The sequence below is a fragment of the Adiantum capillus-veneris genome, chromosome 20, assembly GCF_014529385.1.
Source record: "Adiantum capillus-veneris isolate H3 chromosome 20, ASM1452938v2, whole genome shotgun sequence".
Lineage (NCBI taxonomy): Eukaryota > Viridiplantae > Streptophyta > Polypodiopsida > Polypodiales > Pteridaceae > Adiantum > Adiantum capillus-veneris.
Window position 1 is genome coordinate 38510324 of NC_140950.1, and position 18858 is coordinate 38529181.

Genomic DNA, 18858 nt, shown 5'->3' on the forward strand with positions numbered 1-18858 from the left:
GGATGATGAGTTAGTGGATGCTTTTTCTAGCGAAGCTAACCTCTGTGCAGATTTGACCAATTACGAAGGATCGATCTTGGCTCTCGAGCCTAGGTCCAAAGCACCGCTTCCGGAAGAACCGATTTTGGCTCTCGAGCCTAGGTCCAAAGAACCCTCACAAGAAGTATTATGTGTTCGCATGATTAGTACGCACGCAGTGATCGAATGTTTCATTCGTGATCGTTTCTTGTATTTTAGTTAGCGTCTTTATGTGATCCCTTTTCCTAGGCATGACATATTGTACGTTGAGCACGTTTCCATCATGAATGAGCACGAATATATGTGGATTTTTCATGAAAAGCTGAAAAGTATGCATTCAAGGAAGTCACCTTCCATGTCTCTTCCTTGGCATGACACATTCGTAGAAAGAGCACAAGAAAGATTGAGCATCAAGCATAGGCTTTTCCATTGTGAATTGCCACAGTTGATTGATTTAAATTAGGAACCCAAGATTCGATCTCATTGTTTGTGTGTCTGTGGTGAACGGGTTAGCACTCCGTCTCTTTGTTCATCCACGTTGCATTCACAGTCTTTTAGGAAGACAAGATTGTTTCCACTCACTTTACATGGAATAGGTATGTTCATGGTTTTGTGTTGGAAATGGTTTCAGGAATTTTCAGCCATGGAGATTCTTGAAGAAGACAAAAGGACTCTAGACGAAGTTGAAGCATCGAAGGAGCGACAAATGACTGTCGCTTTCGGCGCAGCCCAAAGAAGCAAGCTTTGCAGACATTTATGAAGTTCAAGTACCGCACGACCCACACATCAGAGTGGGCCGGCGAAGAGTCCCTTCCAGGATTCCGGATGCTATTGGCGATCTCCCTCGACGCCATAGAGTTCGGTACCAGTGTCTCACTTTGAAAAGGAGAGGATGTCACGTGACACATCCAACCCTATGTGTCCGTGGACAAGCTACAGCATAGCAGGGTTCAGTCAGTCCGTCAGTCTAGATCTAGAAGTGATCTGACACTTTTGTGAGTCTATTCGTAGACCGTGTATGCCCAGTCACTTAGTGTAGATGCATATCCTCTGGTTGCACACACTATGATCATAAGCATTCCCATCAGAATCCATCAGAATCAGTCAGGGGAATTTTCCAGTACATTTAGCCTATTTACCTATTTTTGACATTTTTCACTTATTATTTTTAAGTGACTTTTTGTTGGAAAGTAGGTAAGCAAATTGGGTAAGTTAATATATAAGCAAACCCAAGTTAGCACTCAATGGCAGAAGAGGCAACAGGAGCCAAGCTCAACAGGCAACTTCTCACAAGAACCTTGGTGGACTTTTCCCTCCAAGCAGCAGATTCCCTCATCTGGCGGTTTTCCCTACAATGCATTGCCTAGCGTTTTTGGGAACATCGCCATCTACTTGCACCTGGCGTTTTTCAGCACACACATGAAGCTCCCCCTTGCATTCTAGCGTTTTTCCAAATCGCTAAAGGGTTGCTCCATCCAGCGTTTTCCATAGCAGATCAGGCTGCGTTTTTCAGCATCAAGCACAGTAGGACAGCAGCGATTTCAGCCCTGATTTACAGCAGGAATCTCATTTCAACAAGCCAAATCAGCCTCGAAAAACGCAGCCATGCAACAGTCCAAAACAGACCCGAAAATGCAGCAGTTAGCATTTTTGGACAGCCGTCAGAAGCTTGCAGATTTCAGCCCTTAGGTCAGTGTCGCCATTCCCGTCGTCGTCATCGACATAGCCCCAAGTTGCATCAGTTTCCATGCATCATCATTGTACCCACTCCCACTTGTACAATCAATAGTAGACGCGAGAGTGGGGCCTTCGGAGGAGGGTTTTACGTCTCTGGTGTCGTATCTCTCTTCTCTCTATCTCTCAGTCTCATACACTTGCACGCACAGTGTCCACTCACTTTGTTCGTGATCATAGCACTCTCCATTAAGAACGGAAGGCTCTCCCTTCCGTAAGAATTAAAAGGAACCTTGAGTAAATATGGATCACTCATCTTGAGAAAGAATAACATTCATTCCGCTGCACATTACATCATGCCCACTCTGTGCTTTCGGGAGATCAAAAATGAAATCCATTGTAATACTTTTCGAGGGGCGGGTGGGAATGGGTAAAGGCTGTAACAATCCCTGTGCTTTATGCTTGTCAACAAACTTGACCTTTTGACATACTTAGCAACTGCGTACAAAGTTGTCCACTTCCTTCTTGAGTCTCGGCCAAAAGAAGTAACGCTCCACACCTTTCAAGGTAGCGTCGATGCCGTGGTGGCCCGTTAAAGGTGGACAATGGCACTTAGTCGGTGCTTTTCTCTCAACGACTGTGTGACGCACATCATTTTCTTTATCAAGTAGCTATCTTGTATGGAATATCCCGCTACTACCTCCCCATTCTATATTCGAGTGAATACATCGGAAAAATCTGGATCTGTGGCGTACTGATCAACCATGTCCTCGAAGCTTCTATGATGAATCGCGGAAATAGCCAAGACTAGCGGCTTCCGAGACAAAGCATCTGCCACCAAGTTCTTCTGTCCCTGAACATGGACAATCTGGAAGTGAAACTGTGACAAGATGTTAGCCCACTGCATCTGCTTTTTTGAAGTTGCTTCTATGACAAGAAGTAGCGTAAACTCTGATGATCAGTGAAGACTTTAAAGTCAGCTCCAAGTAGGTAATGTCGCCACTGAGTAAGAGCATGGATCACTGCCAAAAGCTCTCTCTCATAAATTTGTGTTGTCAATTCTGGCCTTGAAAACAATCGGCTTTCATAGGCAATCACATGGCCTTCTTGCATTAAGACTGCTCCCAAACTATGACCACACACATCACAATATATTTTAAATGACTTTTGCAAATCCGGCAAAGTCAATACTGGTCCAGTAGTTAATTTCTCTTTCAATGTCTGAAAGACAGTCACCTCTGTGGGTCCCCACAAGAAACGGACTTCTTTCTGTGTCAGAATGTGCAAAGAGGAAGCTACCTCTGCAAACTTTTGAATGAACTGCCGATAGTAAGAACACAAGCCCAAGAACATTCTTCAAATCGGGCCAATCACGTATAGTCTCAATCTTGGCTGGGTCCATTTGTACTCTTGCTGTTGAGACGATGTGTCCCAAAAAGTGTATCTCTGGCAAGAAAAATTCACTCTTTTTGGCATTGATAACTAACTTGTGATCTCGCAATACCTGAAAGACCTGTAGCAGATGGTGTCTATGTTCTATTTAATCCTTGGAGAAGACTATAACGTCATCAAAGAAGGTGCCGACAAATGATCTATACTCTCTGAAAATCCTATCCATCATTCGGTTGAAAGTCGCTAGAGCATTGGTGAGGCCAAAGGGCATCACCAAAAATTCATACAAACCGAAGCTCGTCCGAAAGGCTTGTAGACATCTCCCGGAGCGATTCAGATATGATGATATCCGCTTTTTAAATCAATCCTGCTGAAACAAGAGGATTCCTGAAGTCTGTCAAGAATATATCGATCCTTGGATTCGGAATTCTGTTCTTGATGGTGATTTTATGAGAGCTCAGTAATCAATGCACATTCTCCAAGATCGGTCTTTCTTTAATACCAACAACATCGGAGAGCAGTAGGGTGAAGTACTCGGTTGTATAAGACCCTTTTCCAGAAGGTCTTTCACTTGGTTCATGATCTCTTCATTCTAGGCTCGGCTAACACAATAAGGTGGCCGGTTCGGTGGTGTGCTTCCAGGAATTAGATCAATGGTGTGATCCTCAGGTCGAGATGGTGGCAACTCGCTTGGGAGGCCCTCAAAGAAACAATCAGCATGTGTGTGGAGAAAATCTTGGCGTTCTTTATCAAGTTCAGACATGTTCGTTCTGTGTTTATCATTTAACTCTTTCAAGTAGATCAAGTAAACAAGAGACTGGATTTTATTAATTTGGAAATGGCCGAAGCCGATACAATAGGGACGGACTCGCCCTTCGGTTTTACATCAAGTACAATTTTTCGGCCCTTTTCATTCGTCAAAGTTGCTTTCTTTGCCCGATAATCGACCACAGCGTTGTTCTTATGGTACCAAGGGACTCCTAGGAGGACGTCACAACCTTCCAAGGGCATTATGTAGAAGTCCTCGTGCCCTAAATACCCCTGCAAATGCAATCAAAGTTTGCCAATGACAGGTGTAATGGCTATGTCCAGTTCGGGTGCCGCTAGAACTGCCTCTGTTGGTGGTCTCATTTTGTCAGGTGTAATCTCGAGTTGCGCTGCCAATTCTAGTGAAATAAAGCTGGCCTTGGCTCCTCCATCAAAGAAAATCAAGGCTTCTTGATCTTTCACTTTGCCCCAAGCTCGACAAAGTTCTGTACTTTCATTAATGAGGCTTGGGTCAGTACCCATGCAATCTGATACCAGTCCTACTTTCATCTTGCCTTTTTCTACCACGTTCCTTTGCTGCTCTCGAACTCTCTGGCTTGTCTTCAATTTGTTCTTGCTGTGCCTTTTTGGGCACTTTGTGGAGATGTGCCCATGTTCCCCGCAACCAACACACTTCCCCTCTGATATAATTGGCTTTCTCTCAAAGAGTGAGCCGGGGCCGTGTATCCTCATCCTTTTTTTCTTGGGAACTCTTTTTCTTTCTACTTTCATTGTTGGAGGTCTGTCGGGTTCTCTGTGTCAGAATCTCATCAGTGGGGTAAGTCAAATTTCCCAAATGTATCGAGAAACCCCGTTTCGCATGACCCATTAATTCTTGAATAGAATTTGACTTTTGTTCAAGGCAGTAGTCTCGGATCTCTGTAGAGAGTTCGCAACAAAATTGCTCAATCTCTTCCTTAAAAGAGACCTTCTCCCTAAGATGGTTCCAAGCAGTTCGTATATCTCGTTCGTACTCGCGGGTCAGCCAAGAAGAAATAAAGAGCCTTTTGAATTTCAACCACTTGACTGGAGCTTCCTTCCTCAGAAGAAGAGTGGACCACCATGTTCGAGCATTTCCTTTAAGAAAAGATGTAGCCCTCCTAATCTTGGAGTGCTCAGAGTAATGTCCTCCAGAGAAGGCTATGTCAAACTGTTGGATGAAGGCCAAAGCCCTCGGAGCATCTCGGAACCTAGAAAAGGATTCAAATTTAATCGACTGTCCACCTTCTTTGAATTCTTTTGCTTTCTTGCTTTTATCTTTAAGGAAGTCATATTAGTTGGCTCTGTAAAAATGCTTCTTCTTTGCATAAAACATATGGTCATCGGAGTCCGAACTATCAGAGGATGACTTCTTTGTAGAACTGTCACAAACGGGGCGAAATTTGGGTTTCTTTGCCTTTTTCTTGCCCTTTACAAAGCTTTGCTTTTTTCTTCGCTTTTTGTCTTTTGTGCCCTCCTGGCTCGAGTCAGAAGAGCTAGAAGAACTGTCAGAAGAAGAGGAAGAAGAAGAACTGGATGCAAGAAGATTAACGGCCCAAATAACCAGGGTAATTAGTCCCCTTTTTGCGCTTTTTCACTTGCTTTTTAGATTGATTGTTCGCGTCCAAAGGCTAACTGATCTGAGTCTGAACCACCTCCTGTAGGTCTTGTTCTGTAAACATCCTCGAAGAAGGAGGTTTCTTGATTGCCGGTTTGATGGGTGGTTCGGTGGCTTTCTGCCACTGAGTGTGCACTTCAACGATGGATTGCTGAGACAAAAATTTTGCAAACCGAGGGTCTTTCGCAAATTTAATCATTTGCTTTGTGCACTCGTTAACGTGCTGTCGACATTCCATCTCTTGAAGTTCGTATTAAGTAGGGCGAGGTGGCCCGTACTCTTCCTCTGTTAATTCGGTTGAATCTTCTTCGTGATCTCCTCCCGCATCAGCAGATGCAGAAGAAGTTGATTGATTCTTTTCGGAATCCATAAGTGTCGCGAGAAAAGGATCGGATTTCCCTAAAAGAGGATCGGCGGTGCTCTGACACCACTGTAACAAACTTGGACACCCCAAGTTAGATTCTACCGCAACACAGCAGAGATTCACTTCAAAACAGTTTACAAAAGACGACACGGCCTGGCATAGTTCCGTGCCAAGAGGTATTGGCCCCAAAGACTGGCGCCCCTTTCGGTATTTATTTTTATATTAATCTGTGTGCAAAGTACAAAGAGCCGGCGGGTGCTCACTATCAGTCTCTGTGTCTAGATGCCTAGAGAAGTAAGCCCCTAAGGCTTATTTATTCTTACAAGGGATGCCCCAAAGCAGAGCCCCAAAAGCTTTTAAAAATAAAACTTGAACTTTCCAAAAGCAACCGGTCTTCCAAAAACTGCCAAAAGCAGTCAACATAATTTTTGGAAATTCCGTACGGCAGTCAATGCGATTTGTGAAGATCCATACAGTCGGCGCAATTCGCGGAAATCCGTACGCCGGCCACGTTAGCAAGCGCTTACTTGAGTTTTAGTGTCCCCTCGTCACTTGGCCATAAGTTAGGACAACTTTATAGGGTTGCCATGTCACCAGTTTGTGACACTAACTCTCCTCACTAGATGTAGAGGAAGATGGCTCTAAAGCCATCGATGCACTGGTGCCAACATTGTGAGGTCGCCTTGGCCTTGGCTGTCCCCTCGTATCATGAATTGGAGCAATAGTCTCCTCATAGAGCAAGGCATACAAATCACATGGGATATCGGAATATCACGCGCCTCTCAATGTTGATTTTATCGACATTGACTTGTGTAGGCTCAGGGGAATCAGAAAGCTTGTGAAGAAGATTCAAGTTGCACCAATCGCTCCAGTTGCAGGGTTGTGAGCTTATTTATCTTCTTTGTATGGAAGAGAGCCCGAGTACTCCAATTCCTCTCACAAGGACCAACAACATAGTCTTGTGAGAGTACTTGAAGGGCAAGACGTTTTCGCAAATAAAGAAGGAACGTATAATCTGCTATTCGGATTTATATTCTTTTCATAGATTCAACTCCGAGAGAGAAGATTCTTTACCAAAGTAGGAGCACAATTTCCATATTTTCTCCCACCATGAGATAAGCTAGAGTCGTGTCTCTCTAAGCTTCGTAGTGGCTCGACCAAAGTGGTTGAAATGCAAGAAAATCATCCTTTATCCTCCTTAAATGACGAAATAAATCAGGCAATTATGGTAAATTTTGTGGCTTACTTTTCTTGTGTCAAATAGACATTGTTCTTGAGAGCATTGCCAATCTTATCCATGTACTCGAAGAGAGGCCTAATGTGCTTCTCTCCATGTTAATGATGCACAAAACTGTGTAAGTAGGGGTTAATGATTTCACCAATGCCTCTCCTTCAATCCACCAAGATTCATTGAACACATTAAGTTGGAAAGCTTGGAATTTTGGAAGACTGATTTCATTCTAGGCAAGCCATTCATCACTAGAAATGGTGCTTAAAAGATTTGGCTGCACTCTAATAAGGTGCTCAAGAACAATAAACATAGAAGCAACTTGAAGGACTCAAGATTGCTGTTAGCCCAATACATGCTCAATGTTTTGAGCCCTTGTAAGAAACTTCACCATCCTCCTAGCTGTGGCAAATGTCTTAGTGTCCTCAATGAGCAAGTAAAGAATGAGATGTGTAAGGGGTCCGAACAATGGTAGGGAACTCATCTTCCAACACGTTTCCCATAGAGACACAATTGCTACATTATTTATCACGGTGTCACTAAAACCGGCATGTACAACGTAGAGGGCGGTACTACTTCAATTACTTGTTAACTTTACACAGAGCACTGAGAAGGGAAGGGAACACAGTTGCGTCCAGCGACTAGAATGTCACTGCGCACACGAGACCGACACCCTGTAGGCCCCAAAGACTGGCGCCCCTCTCGGTATTTCTTTATTCAAATTAAGGTAGACGACCCGACCACTTAGCACAAGCTTTCACAAAGCTGTTCAAACCTGGCGAGGGCTGAAAACGCAGGTTTTTGACCAGATTTCGGCAGCATAACGGCGCAAAAACCCCTGTAGGTCAAAAGCACCTGTCTAGGATGGATTCCCTCGCTATCTGGAAGCTTTCTGGTGAGCTGTCACAGAAATTCAGCGGGCTGTAATTCTCTGTTTTTCACTGCCGGGTGCCCAGAAGCTTGTACACGCATCCCAAGGCTCTCACGAGGCTCCCCCGGGGTTCCCTTGCAGTTTAGGTGCGAAACCCTAAACCTGCAGAAAAACACAACAGGCTGTAATTCGCTGTTTCGGATCGTTTTTAGCGGAGCGGGAAGACGCCTACGCGTGTCTCAAGGGCTCCCGCATGCAATGGGAGAGTTCCCCTGTAAATTGGACGAGTTTTCATGCGAGAAAACTCTCTGAACTCGCAATCTTTCGCGATGGAACTGTGCGTACCTGTGGGGGATTAGCAATTAGCTAATCCGGTTCTTGTTCAGAAGGCTCTTGCCTTGGCAAACGCGCATAAACCCCTAGAACTGTACATGTTCATCTGAGTATAGCCCAACTAGTGGGGCATTACCATATGTGCCAAAGGGGGGAGAGAGATGTACGAGAGCAAGTCATCGCTCTACATGAGACAGAGGAGAAGGCAAGCTTTCCATTAAAGCTGTAGACTTGCACCCACTACTCACACACACACTGTAGGTCACTTGTCAGTGAAAAATCAGCCCCTCTCTCAAATTGGGCGCCTCCTCTTGCTGAGGTGTCCTGCAGATTGACCTCCTCCTGCCAAGTGTCTAGTTTGCCCCTTTGAGTTAATTCCCTAGTTCCCACTCACTCACAAAGTTGTAAGTGACTTTCCGAGTGGCCCAGATTTCGTTTGGCGGGCACAGGCTTCCATACTCATCAGAATTCAGTGCTAACTGGCCCGACCAGTCATAGACTGACTGACCCAGACTCCTGATGTGAGAAACCTATTCGGCCGCAGCCGTTTCACACTGGCCATGCAATGTCCACTTGCACCTTTTCAAGGGTCTCGGGGAAACAAGTAAAAATAAAAATATATAGTACTTATTTATTGAAGGCAACAGGAAAAATACACCTCCTGGTGACACACCCCATCCTTGAAATACTGCAAGCGACCTCGCTTGCATGCCAATAATACATGCGGTATCTCCTGATATCACATATATTCTATGATGGGAATCCAAGATATACATGCTTCCGGAAATGTAGCGTTGGACGATTAAACAATCCCACCAACCTGGCTACGACACATATATCAAGCATAGAAGCGTTCTAGTGTACTTTGAAGCACAAATTTCTCTAGCTAAATTCTGTATGGAAAGAGTAGATACAATTGCTTAACTACTCTCTTGAGCATCATGAACCATGCTCTTGCCTTGCTCCAAAAAGGCTACATCAAGTCACTATGTGTTCCATCTGAAAGGCTTCAAGATACAATTGCAATAGCTGAGGTGAATCAAGCAATTCAGACTCTTCCATCCATTTGGCATCCAACGATGGATAGTTTTTGAACTTCACCAAATAGCGTGTTGCAACTTTTCCTCTAACCTTTCTTTCCTTATGTGCCAATATCTGTTCAAGAACAAGGATCTCATCCAATTCTTCCACTTCGGGTTGTTCCTCATCAAGCATATTCTCTGGCACATTACCAACAAAGGGTCTTAGAAGGCTGACATGAAAAGCATTATGTATTTTCCAGCCTTCTGGTAGCTTTAACCTGTAAGCTACATCGCTGATCTTTTCTGAAATCTGAAAAGGACCATAATATCGCATACTGAGCTTAGGAAACAAGCGTTCCTTGCCTTTCCTTTTCCTTAACCTGGCCTTTTCAAAGCGCAAAAGCATCCAATCACCAGGTGAAAATACAAGTTCACGACGGTGACGATCAGCAACTTTCTTTTGCTTAGCCTGAGTCTTCTCAAGAGCAATCTTTATCTTCCTGTATGTTTCATCCATACCTTGCACATACTTGTCTGCCTCAAATATCTTGTCCTTAGTCTGTAAAATGGGCGGGACTTTCTTCCCTCCTTCCACTATCTCAAATGGTGCCTTACCTGTTGACGTATGCACAATGTTATTGTAAGCATATTCAACCAATGGAAGGTGGTGTTCCCAAGTTGCCTTGTGCTCTGACACATAACATTTGAGCAGGTCCATGACAATAGAATTTGCCTCTTCTGACTGTCCATCAGTTTGCGGATGAAACGAAGAAGAGAACTTTAGCGTAGTGCCCATGTTCTCAAACAATGCCTTCCAGAAAAGACTGGTTATACGTGGATCCCTGTCACTGACAATTGACTGAGGCATCCCGTGATATTTGAAGATATTGCTCATGAATATCTTGACCATGTGTTCTGGCTTTATCTTCTTCCTCACAGGAATGAAATGGGCTTGCTTACTGAACCTACAAATGATAGTCCAAATCCCATCATTGCCTGTTTGCGTCCTTGGAAGATCAAAGATAAAGTCCATTGCTATGCTTTCCCATGGCCTATCTGGGATCGGCAATGGTTGCAACAATCCTGGTTGCTTTTGTCTGTCAAATTTGACTTTTTGGCATACTAAGCATGATCTTACAAATGTGTCAACATCTTGACGCAAAGCTGGCCAATAGGAGAATGCCTCAACCCCTTTCACTGTCGCATCAATTCCACGATGCCCAGCATAAGGTGGAGAATGACTTTCCATCAAAATCTTTGGCCGTAATTGTTTAGTAACGCATAACTTTCCATGCATCATGAGAAAGTCATTCTTAAGCATATAGTACTCATGATGTTGCCCATCAACAAGCTGGTCATAGATCCTTGCAAAATCTGAATCTTCAGCATATTGTGTCTTCATTTCGTCTAGTTCACAATGGTACGGAATTGACACTGCTGAAATTTGGGGCTTTCGTGACAACGCATCAGCCACCACGTTTTTTTTCCCTTGCACATGCACAATCTGAAAATGGAACATTGACAAGATGTTTGCCCATCGCATGTGCTTCTCAGACAACTTCGTCTGTGTGAGAAAATATCGCAAGGTTTGATGATCCGTTTGGACAACAAAATCAGCCCCTAGCAGATAGTGTTTTCAACTAGTGAGAGCATGAATTACTGCCAGCAATTCTTTCTCATAGACTTGCAAGTTCCTTTCAGTCTTCAAAAGAATTCTGCTCTCATATGCGACTACTCGGCCATTCTGCATTAGAACTGCACCAAGACTATGGCCACACACATCACACTGAACCACAAAAGGTTTCGAAAGATCTGGCAAAATGATTGCCGAATCTAAAGTCAGCTTCTCTTTCAAGTGTTTGAACGCTAAATTTCTTTGGCTGTCCACTTGAAAGTAACTCCTTTTCCTTGCAGTGCATGGAGTGGAGAAGCAATGTCAGCAAAATTTCGGATGAACCTCTTGTAGTAGGAACATAAGCCTAGAAAGCTTCGAATGTCATGTACGGACTTCAAGTCCGGCCATGACCTAATTGCTTCCACTTTAGCGGGATCCATGCGTACCCCATCCTTTGAAACAATGTGCCCAAGGAAGTGAATCTCTTGCAAAAAGAATTCACTCTTCTTCGCATTAATGAGTAGCCTGTTCTTACGTAACTCATTGAAAACTGCAGTCAAGTGATCCCTATGCTCCTCTTCAGACTTCGAATAGACAATCATGTCATCAAAGAAGGTACCCTCGAAGTTTCTATGTGGTCTAAAAATTCTATCCATCATTCTATTAAACGTGGCAGGAGCATTTGTGAGACCAAATGGCATGACAAGAAACTCATAGAGACCAAATGTTGTCCTGAATGCAGTCTTATGGACATCTTCTGGCCTAATGCGTATCTGATGGTAGACACTCTTTAGGTCTATCCTTGTAAACAATGACGCTCCATCAAGCCGATCAAGAATGTCATCTATCCTCGGTATGGGGAACCTGTTCTTGATGGTATTCTTATTCAAGGCGCGATAGTCAGTGCACATGCACCATGAACCATCCTTCTTCTGCACTAGGAGTACAGGCGAACAAAAAGGGGATGAACTGGGCTGAATCAGCCCCTTCTCTAAAAGCTCGTTGACCTGACTCATAATCTCTTTTTGTTGGGCTGCACTAACCCTGTATGGTGGTCTATTCGGTGGACTAGAACCTGGCACAAGATCTATGGTATGATCCTCAGGTCTCTCAGGAGGTAACTCCCATGGCAAAGAATCCGAAAAACAATCACCGAAACCACTCAAAAAAGTTGACCTGTTTTTATCTAATGTAGACAAATTAGATACAACTTGAGGTACTTCTTTTGCAAAGATCAAGTACGCAGAAAGATGATTCTTTATTACAGATGAAATAGCAGAAGCAGAAACAACTGGAACAGACTCGCCTTTAAGCTTTACATCAAGGACATGAGTCTTTCCTCTATGTACAAGGGTAATCTTTTTGTTGTAAGTATCCACCATAGCATGTTACCTGTAACACCATGGGATACCCAGTAACACATCGTAGCCCTCAAGTGGCATAATATGAAATTCTTCCGCATCCACATAACTCTGAATGTGCAGACGAAGCTTCCCCAAAATGGGAGTAACGGGCTCTGAATGACCTGGGCATGCCAAACCTGCTTCCCTTGTCATACCCATCTCCTCTGCACGAATGCCCAACTTTGATGCCAATTCTGGTGATATGAAATTTGCACAGGCTCCTGGATCAAAGAAAACCAACACTGTTTGGTCTCTAACTTTGCTCCAAGCTCTGCACAGCTCCGTGGCATCTGTGTCTGACGCATAGCGTGTTCATTACTCCCTTGACCATTCACAAACGGTTCCTGTCCAGCTAAAGCAAGTTGCTTTGGATCATTGGACACCGCTAGTTGTTCAACCACATGGGCTTTCCCTCGAGCATCATGAGTCCTCTGCGCATTGGTACCTCCTTTTCCTGCAACGGCTCAGTCATGCCTTGTGTAGGAGACTGAAAACCCTGTGTCGGAGCCTGTAAGAACTCCTGCATCCTTGGGTTGTTAGCCAACTGTTGAAACATGTCCATGCAGCAACGCAGTTGAGTTCTAAACAACCTGTCCTCTTCTTGAAGAGTTGAAGTAACTTTCTCCCTGCCATGCGAGGAAGATCCCTCTTCAGGTACTTGGTCTCTCTTCTGTGCCATAACGACAAGCTCTGTGTTGCTTTCACCCACAACAATCCACGCTGCACTTTTTGAAGAAAAAGTGACTATCCCTTCAATGGAACCATAAAACCGGCCTCTACAACGTAGAGGGCGTTACTATTTCAATTACTTGTTAACTTTACAGAGAGCACTGAGAAGGGAAGAGAACACAATTGCGTCCAGCGACTAGAATGTCACTGCGCACACGAGACCGACACCCTGTAGGCCCCAAAGATTGGCGCCCCTTTCGGTATTTCTTTATTCAAATTAAGGTAGACGATCCGACCACTTAGCACAAGCTTTCACAAAGCTGTCCAAACCTGGCGAGGGCTGAAAACGCAGGTTTTCGACCGGATTTCGGCAGCATAATGGCGCAAAAACCCCTGTAGGTCAAAAGCACCTGTCTAGGACGGATTCCCTCGCTATCTGGAAGCTTTCTGGTGAGCTGTCACAGAAATTCAGCGGGCTGTAATTCTCTGTTTTTCACTGCCGGGTGCCCAAAAGCCTGTACACGCATCCCAAGGCTCTCACGAGGCTCCCCTGGGGTTCCCTTGCAGTTTAGGTTCGAACACGCTTACGCGTGTCCCAAGGGCTCCCGCACGCAATGGGACAGTTCCCTTGTGAATTGGACGAGTTTTCACGCGAGAAAACTCTCCGAACTCGCAATCTTTCGCGATGGAATTGTGCGTACCTGTGGGGGATTAGCAATTAGCTAATCCGGTTCCTGTTCAGAAGGCTCTTGCCTTGGAAAACGCGCATAAACCCCCAGAACTGTACATGTTCATTTGAGTAGCCCAACTAGTGGGGCATTACCATATGTGCCAAAGGGGAGAGAGAGATGCACGAGAGCAAGTCATTGCGCTACATGAGACAGAGGAGAAGGCAAGCTTTCCATTAAAGCTGTAGACCTGCACCCACTACTCACACACACACTGTAGGTCACTTGTCAGTGAAAAAATCAGCCCCTCTCTCAAATTGGGCGCCTCCTCTTACTGAGGTATCCTGCAGATTGACCTCCTCCTGCCAAGTGTCCAGTTTGCCCCTTTGAGTTAATTCCCTAGTTCCCACTCACTTACAAAGTTGTAAGTGACATTCCGAGTGGCCCAGATTTCGTTTGGCGGGCACAAGCTTCCATACTCATCAGAATGCAGTGCTAACTGGCCCAACCAGTCCTAGACTGACCGACCCAGACTCCCGATGTGAGAAACCTATTCGGCCGCAGCCGTTTCACACTGGCCATGCAATGTCCACTTGCACCTTTTCAAGGGCCCCGGGGAAACAAGTAAAAATAAAAATAAATAAAAATATATAGTACTTATTTATTGAAGGCAACAAGAAAAATACACCTCCTGTTGACAGTCACCACCTGCACAAAATGCTCAACCCCAATCTGCACGATCACCTGTCTAATGTGTCCATAGAATAAATACCTGTGACAATGACCCCCAACACCGGAAGCATCTATGGCTTTCCAAAACATAGTTTCCTTGCATGAAGAAATCAACACATTTGGAATTCAAGCTGCACCTCTATGCATGCCGTTTCCTTTCTAGGCTCCCGTCTATGCAAGGTCTCCAATGAAGGACCTTCCCATTAATGTCCTCTGTAGCTCATGGCCCTCATTGTCTTCTTCCATTGTTTTGTTCTTGCCACATTGAATGGAGTAGCAGATCTTATGAACAAAAGTGTAACCTCTCTAGTGGCTACTGACATAGCCTGCTTTTGAAGGCTAGCTTTCAAGCTTGCACTTGTAGTGACCCCCTTCTGTGGCATATCAATCGATGGCAAAGCAGTCTTTTTTGCACCTAGACCACTACCAGAAGTAGATAACACATGCACTTGCTGCAGCTGACTCTATTCTACTTCTTTTTGAGCTTGCCTCTCCTTGACTCTGAGCTCTTAGTTTCTTCATCTTTTGGGCCGACCAAAGCGAAGGGACTATCTTTCCATGCTGCTAGGCTTCCTTTTACATAAGCCAGACCACACTCACAAAGTGACATATCCTTGCTAGACATGTGCCCAAGATGGTCCTTCATGCGTGTAGCACTGCCAGATTTCAACTGTTCACAAAAATTACATTTCCATTTCTGTGGACTACCTACTTCTTTGTATCCGGCCAGTTTGGTGAGGTATCGCCATTAGTTCTTTGACATGATGGGCACACTTGTATCAGTAGGGCTGAGCACTGATGAGGAAGATAGCCACTGTCTGTCTTAGATTTCTGCCTTCAAGACTCAGAAGCCATGGGCAATTTCTTGCACCAGCTATACATATGGTCACTGGAGAGCTTGGAGCTTTGAGCAACTCCCTGCCTGACACCTGACAATGTGCCAGCTTTGACACCTGTAGGCTGCGAGCCCTCACCCCTATTTCCCTGCATAGGCACAGTGCTGTAAAATCTCAGCTGAAACTGCAGTGATTACAGAAAATGCCCAATCGGCACGCTTTTGTGGCATTTTAAAAACTGGGGCCAGAAACGGCGTTTCTGCTGGTCTGAAATGGCCGGAAATGTTTCTTGGGCCCAGAATTCGGCGTTTCTGGTGACTACGATTCAGTAAGCAAGCACATCTCATATGAGTTAAGAAGTCCATACAAGCAGATCACATGGCTAGAATTTGTCTTGCCCAAGTTTTCAAGCATCACGGGATGTGTCAAGTCAATAGTCCGATCCTCGCGTGACCAGCCTCTTTTGGTGAGCCTTGTTTGAGAATCTTAGGCACTAAGTTAAATCTCCCTGTAGCATATCATCTCATACTGATGGGCAAAGCGAAATTGTCAGTCGTATGTTTCAGATAGACAATCTGATTTGGAACGATACTTTCCTTTGGTCAAACTTGCCTATAACAATATGGTGCACTCCACTACAGGTAAGGCTCCTTTCGAGGTTATATATGGAAAGCCTATTCTGCCCCCTATTCTTCTTACGAAGGATGCGATATTTGATGGGGATGAGTTTTTGAGAGATTTAGACGTCGCCTATGAGGAAGTAAGGAGAGCTAGAAAAGCATGAGAAACCAGCTGATAAGCAAAGAAGATGCCTAGACTTGATGTTAGGCCAATTGGTCTTCTCCAAGTTGGAGAAGGCAAGATTAAAAAAACAAGCTGAAAGTTATAAAACTTTCCAATCGTCATGATTGCCAATTGGAACATCCATACTGCATTTCACGTAAGTTCACTTAAACCATATGTTGGTGCACCTCCTAGTGAACCTATACAAGAAGATCCTCCAGAAGTAGAAGAGAGAAAAAAATTTATCCAACTGCAGCAGATGGTTCACCATGAGGAGCACGGAATAAGGGCCCTATACAGGGTATATGAAGAAGAGTAACTAGAAAAAGATTATGTTCGCTACTCACAGATGAGGTGAATGAGGGCATTTTTGAAGACTTGAAATATTTAATGACTTTGGCATTATTTAGTGCAAGAATTGAGGTGTTTTTTCTTACTTGTCCATGTGCCAGTTTCTCTTTTTTATGCATGTGAATGGGTTAGTGTCCATTCATTAGGAGGATTGTATACGGTTGGTGCGACGCGTTTGGTTCTTGCCTGGTATCTTTTGGTCTGCAGTTTTATTTAACAGCATTTTCTGATGCTCATGATTTCCGTGTTGCTTAGAACTTCAATACGTTATGCTGCACATACTTGTTATTCCTGTGAGATAGAATGCCATTAATGATAGCATGTGGCTATTCTTTATGAAGGGTAGAGTGTTTCTAACTGTGTTGCTCATTTCTCTGTTTCAGGGGAACGATGCTTATCAAAGAAGGAAGGCAGTCCTTCTGGGATTGTTTCACTATTGGCAGCGTCCATGGCAGTTATTTTTTCAGCAGCTTTATTTGAGAATTTGCCATGGCACGCTTAGCATGTGTATGATTATTCTTCACAGGAACCTGAGGTAGTGCAGCGGAAGTTGTCAATCGGTACAAAACGAAGACATTGTAAATAGTTTTCTGGCACGTAGCATGAAAAGGCCTGCTCGTGAGTAAACATTAAGTGTCATGTTCAGTATATGGAAGAGACACCCCCCCCCCCCCCCCCCCCCCCCCCCCCCCCTCTCCTCCTCACAGACACATGAGTTCAGTTGGGACTTACAAAGGGCTGGGTTTTTGAAGTTATGATTGTGTATCAAAATTTTATGGACTGTCTTTTAATGGTTTTGCGCCGCGCCCAAGGTCATATAGAAACATAGAGTAACAAAAGAGGCGACAAGGACAACGCCCGCATGTGCACGGACACAGATACGCATGCGTACCTTGCACCTTTGCAGAGCTACTGGGCCACCCAATGTTCTTTTGAGGAAAACCTCCATCATACATCTTCTGGGATTCTCCAAATTTACATCTGTGCCATTGGTGGCTACGACCTTGCTATTTATGTGTCAAATCTCGGGATGAGTGCTGAATAGTCTTGATAGCCCTCTCATTGGACCTACTTTATGGAATAAAAAGCTTTTTTTATTTCTTTTTTTGGTTTGGGGGGGGGGGGGGGGGGGGGGGCGTTGGTAGGTCGACACAATTTGCATCACAACTTCATTTACATGACTACTGGTTTTGAGTTCCTGGATTCAAGAAGCAAAATAAGTTGAATTGGTGTGAATAGGTGATCATGTGGCCAAATCTAATGGTTGCATGATCTTTTCCGTCTTGTCATCTGAGTGTAGGTTGGAGTAATTCATGTAGTTTGGGGTTCTCGTAGCCTTTTGTTGGCACTGCCATTAAGGTAGGGGCCATGTCGTGCTTTGGTGACCCATAATCATAGGGGGTTTTGATTAGTGGTGTGTAGAAGCCTTTGTAAAAGGGAGAGCCTTCGTGAGTCGGACCAGTGTTAGGATTTGAAGGGCTCCCTATTATTTCAAAAGATGTGCAGTAGGAAATTCTACTTTTATGGAAGGGCATATTTTTCATTTGGCCCTTATGATGACAAAATATCTCAAAAATCACTAGGCAATTGTTGTCACTAAGTGACATTTTTGATGAAGTAACGCACTCCCCTTCCATTGGTAGGTACCCTATTTACCCATTCCTATAGGAGGACATTTTAAAAACAAGCCCTTCTAATGAAAATTTTGACCTTCGTATGATAGAAGAAATGCCTTGAGAAGGGCAAATGGGCGTCAACTCCTATCGTAGCAAGTTAGTGTAGATGGTCTTGTTGTTTGTGGTTGGTATACTACATGGTTGGGGTGTTGCCTAGTGGTTTATTAATGTCACTTTGTTGTTGCCTCCTTGTGAACCTCTAGTAAGAATGTTTTGTTCTAAGATGCGTTCTGTCGGTTATATGCACCGATCCTGGTTAAAAAGCTTCAACCCTCACTTTTTTTTTTTGGGGGGGGGGGGGGGGGGCTTCTCTCTTTTATGGGTGATATTATGACGACAAGGTTCTCATACATTTGTAACACACAATTCTTCAAATGTAGACAACTGTTGCTCCCAAAGTGATGTGAAGACCCTGCCTCACTCCTGCCCTCGTGGCATCTCTCTACTTTTGCAATAGGTCGGGATAGTCGCGTTCCTCTTTGTCAAGCCGACTAGGCTTGCCCAATCACTCGTTCTGGGCCACCATTTCCAAATAACCATGAGTTTGAAACCATTTATGAAGATAAAAACTGAAGGTCTACAAGATTCAAGTACTAAACCAGCAGACTAAATTTTGTTATGTTAGATGATATGCTTGTCGCCTGTTAGATTTTGATAGTGTTCTCCAGATTTTGATTGTGGTTAGGGAATTTAATCTGTGGTAGAAACTGACACAATTTAGGTGTAGGTGGGCGGGGTCTCCTCTACGTTTTGTGATTTGAGTAATGCTAGTTGTACCATGAGATTTGTTGTATAAGAATCTGAGAACGATTATGCTTC

General features: G+C 44.2%; 1 protein-coding gene across 1 annotated transcript in view; it reads left to right on the top strand.

Annotated features, from left to right (window-relative positions):
- Positions 1–17467, top strand: part of LOC147432382 (uncharacterized) — a 42576-nt gene extending 25109 nt beyond the window's left edge. The window contains exon 4 of the mRNA XM_086491573.1: positions 16747–17467. Coding sequence (XP_086347699.1) covers positions 16747–16865 — 119 coding nt within the window. The 3' untranslated portion in view covers positions 16866–17467. The remainder of the gene's footprint in view (positions 1–16746) is intronic.
- Positions 17468–18858: the final 1391 nt, after the last annotated feature.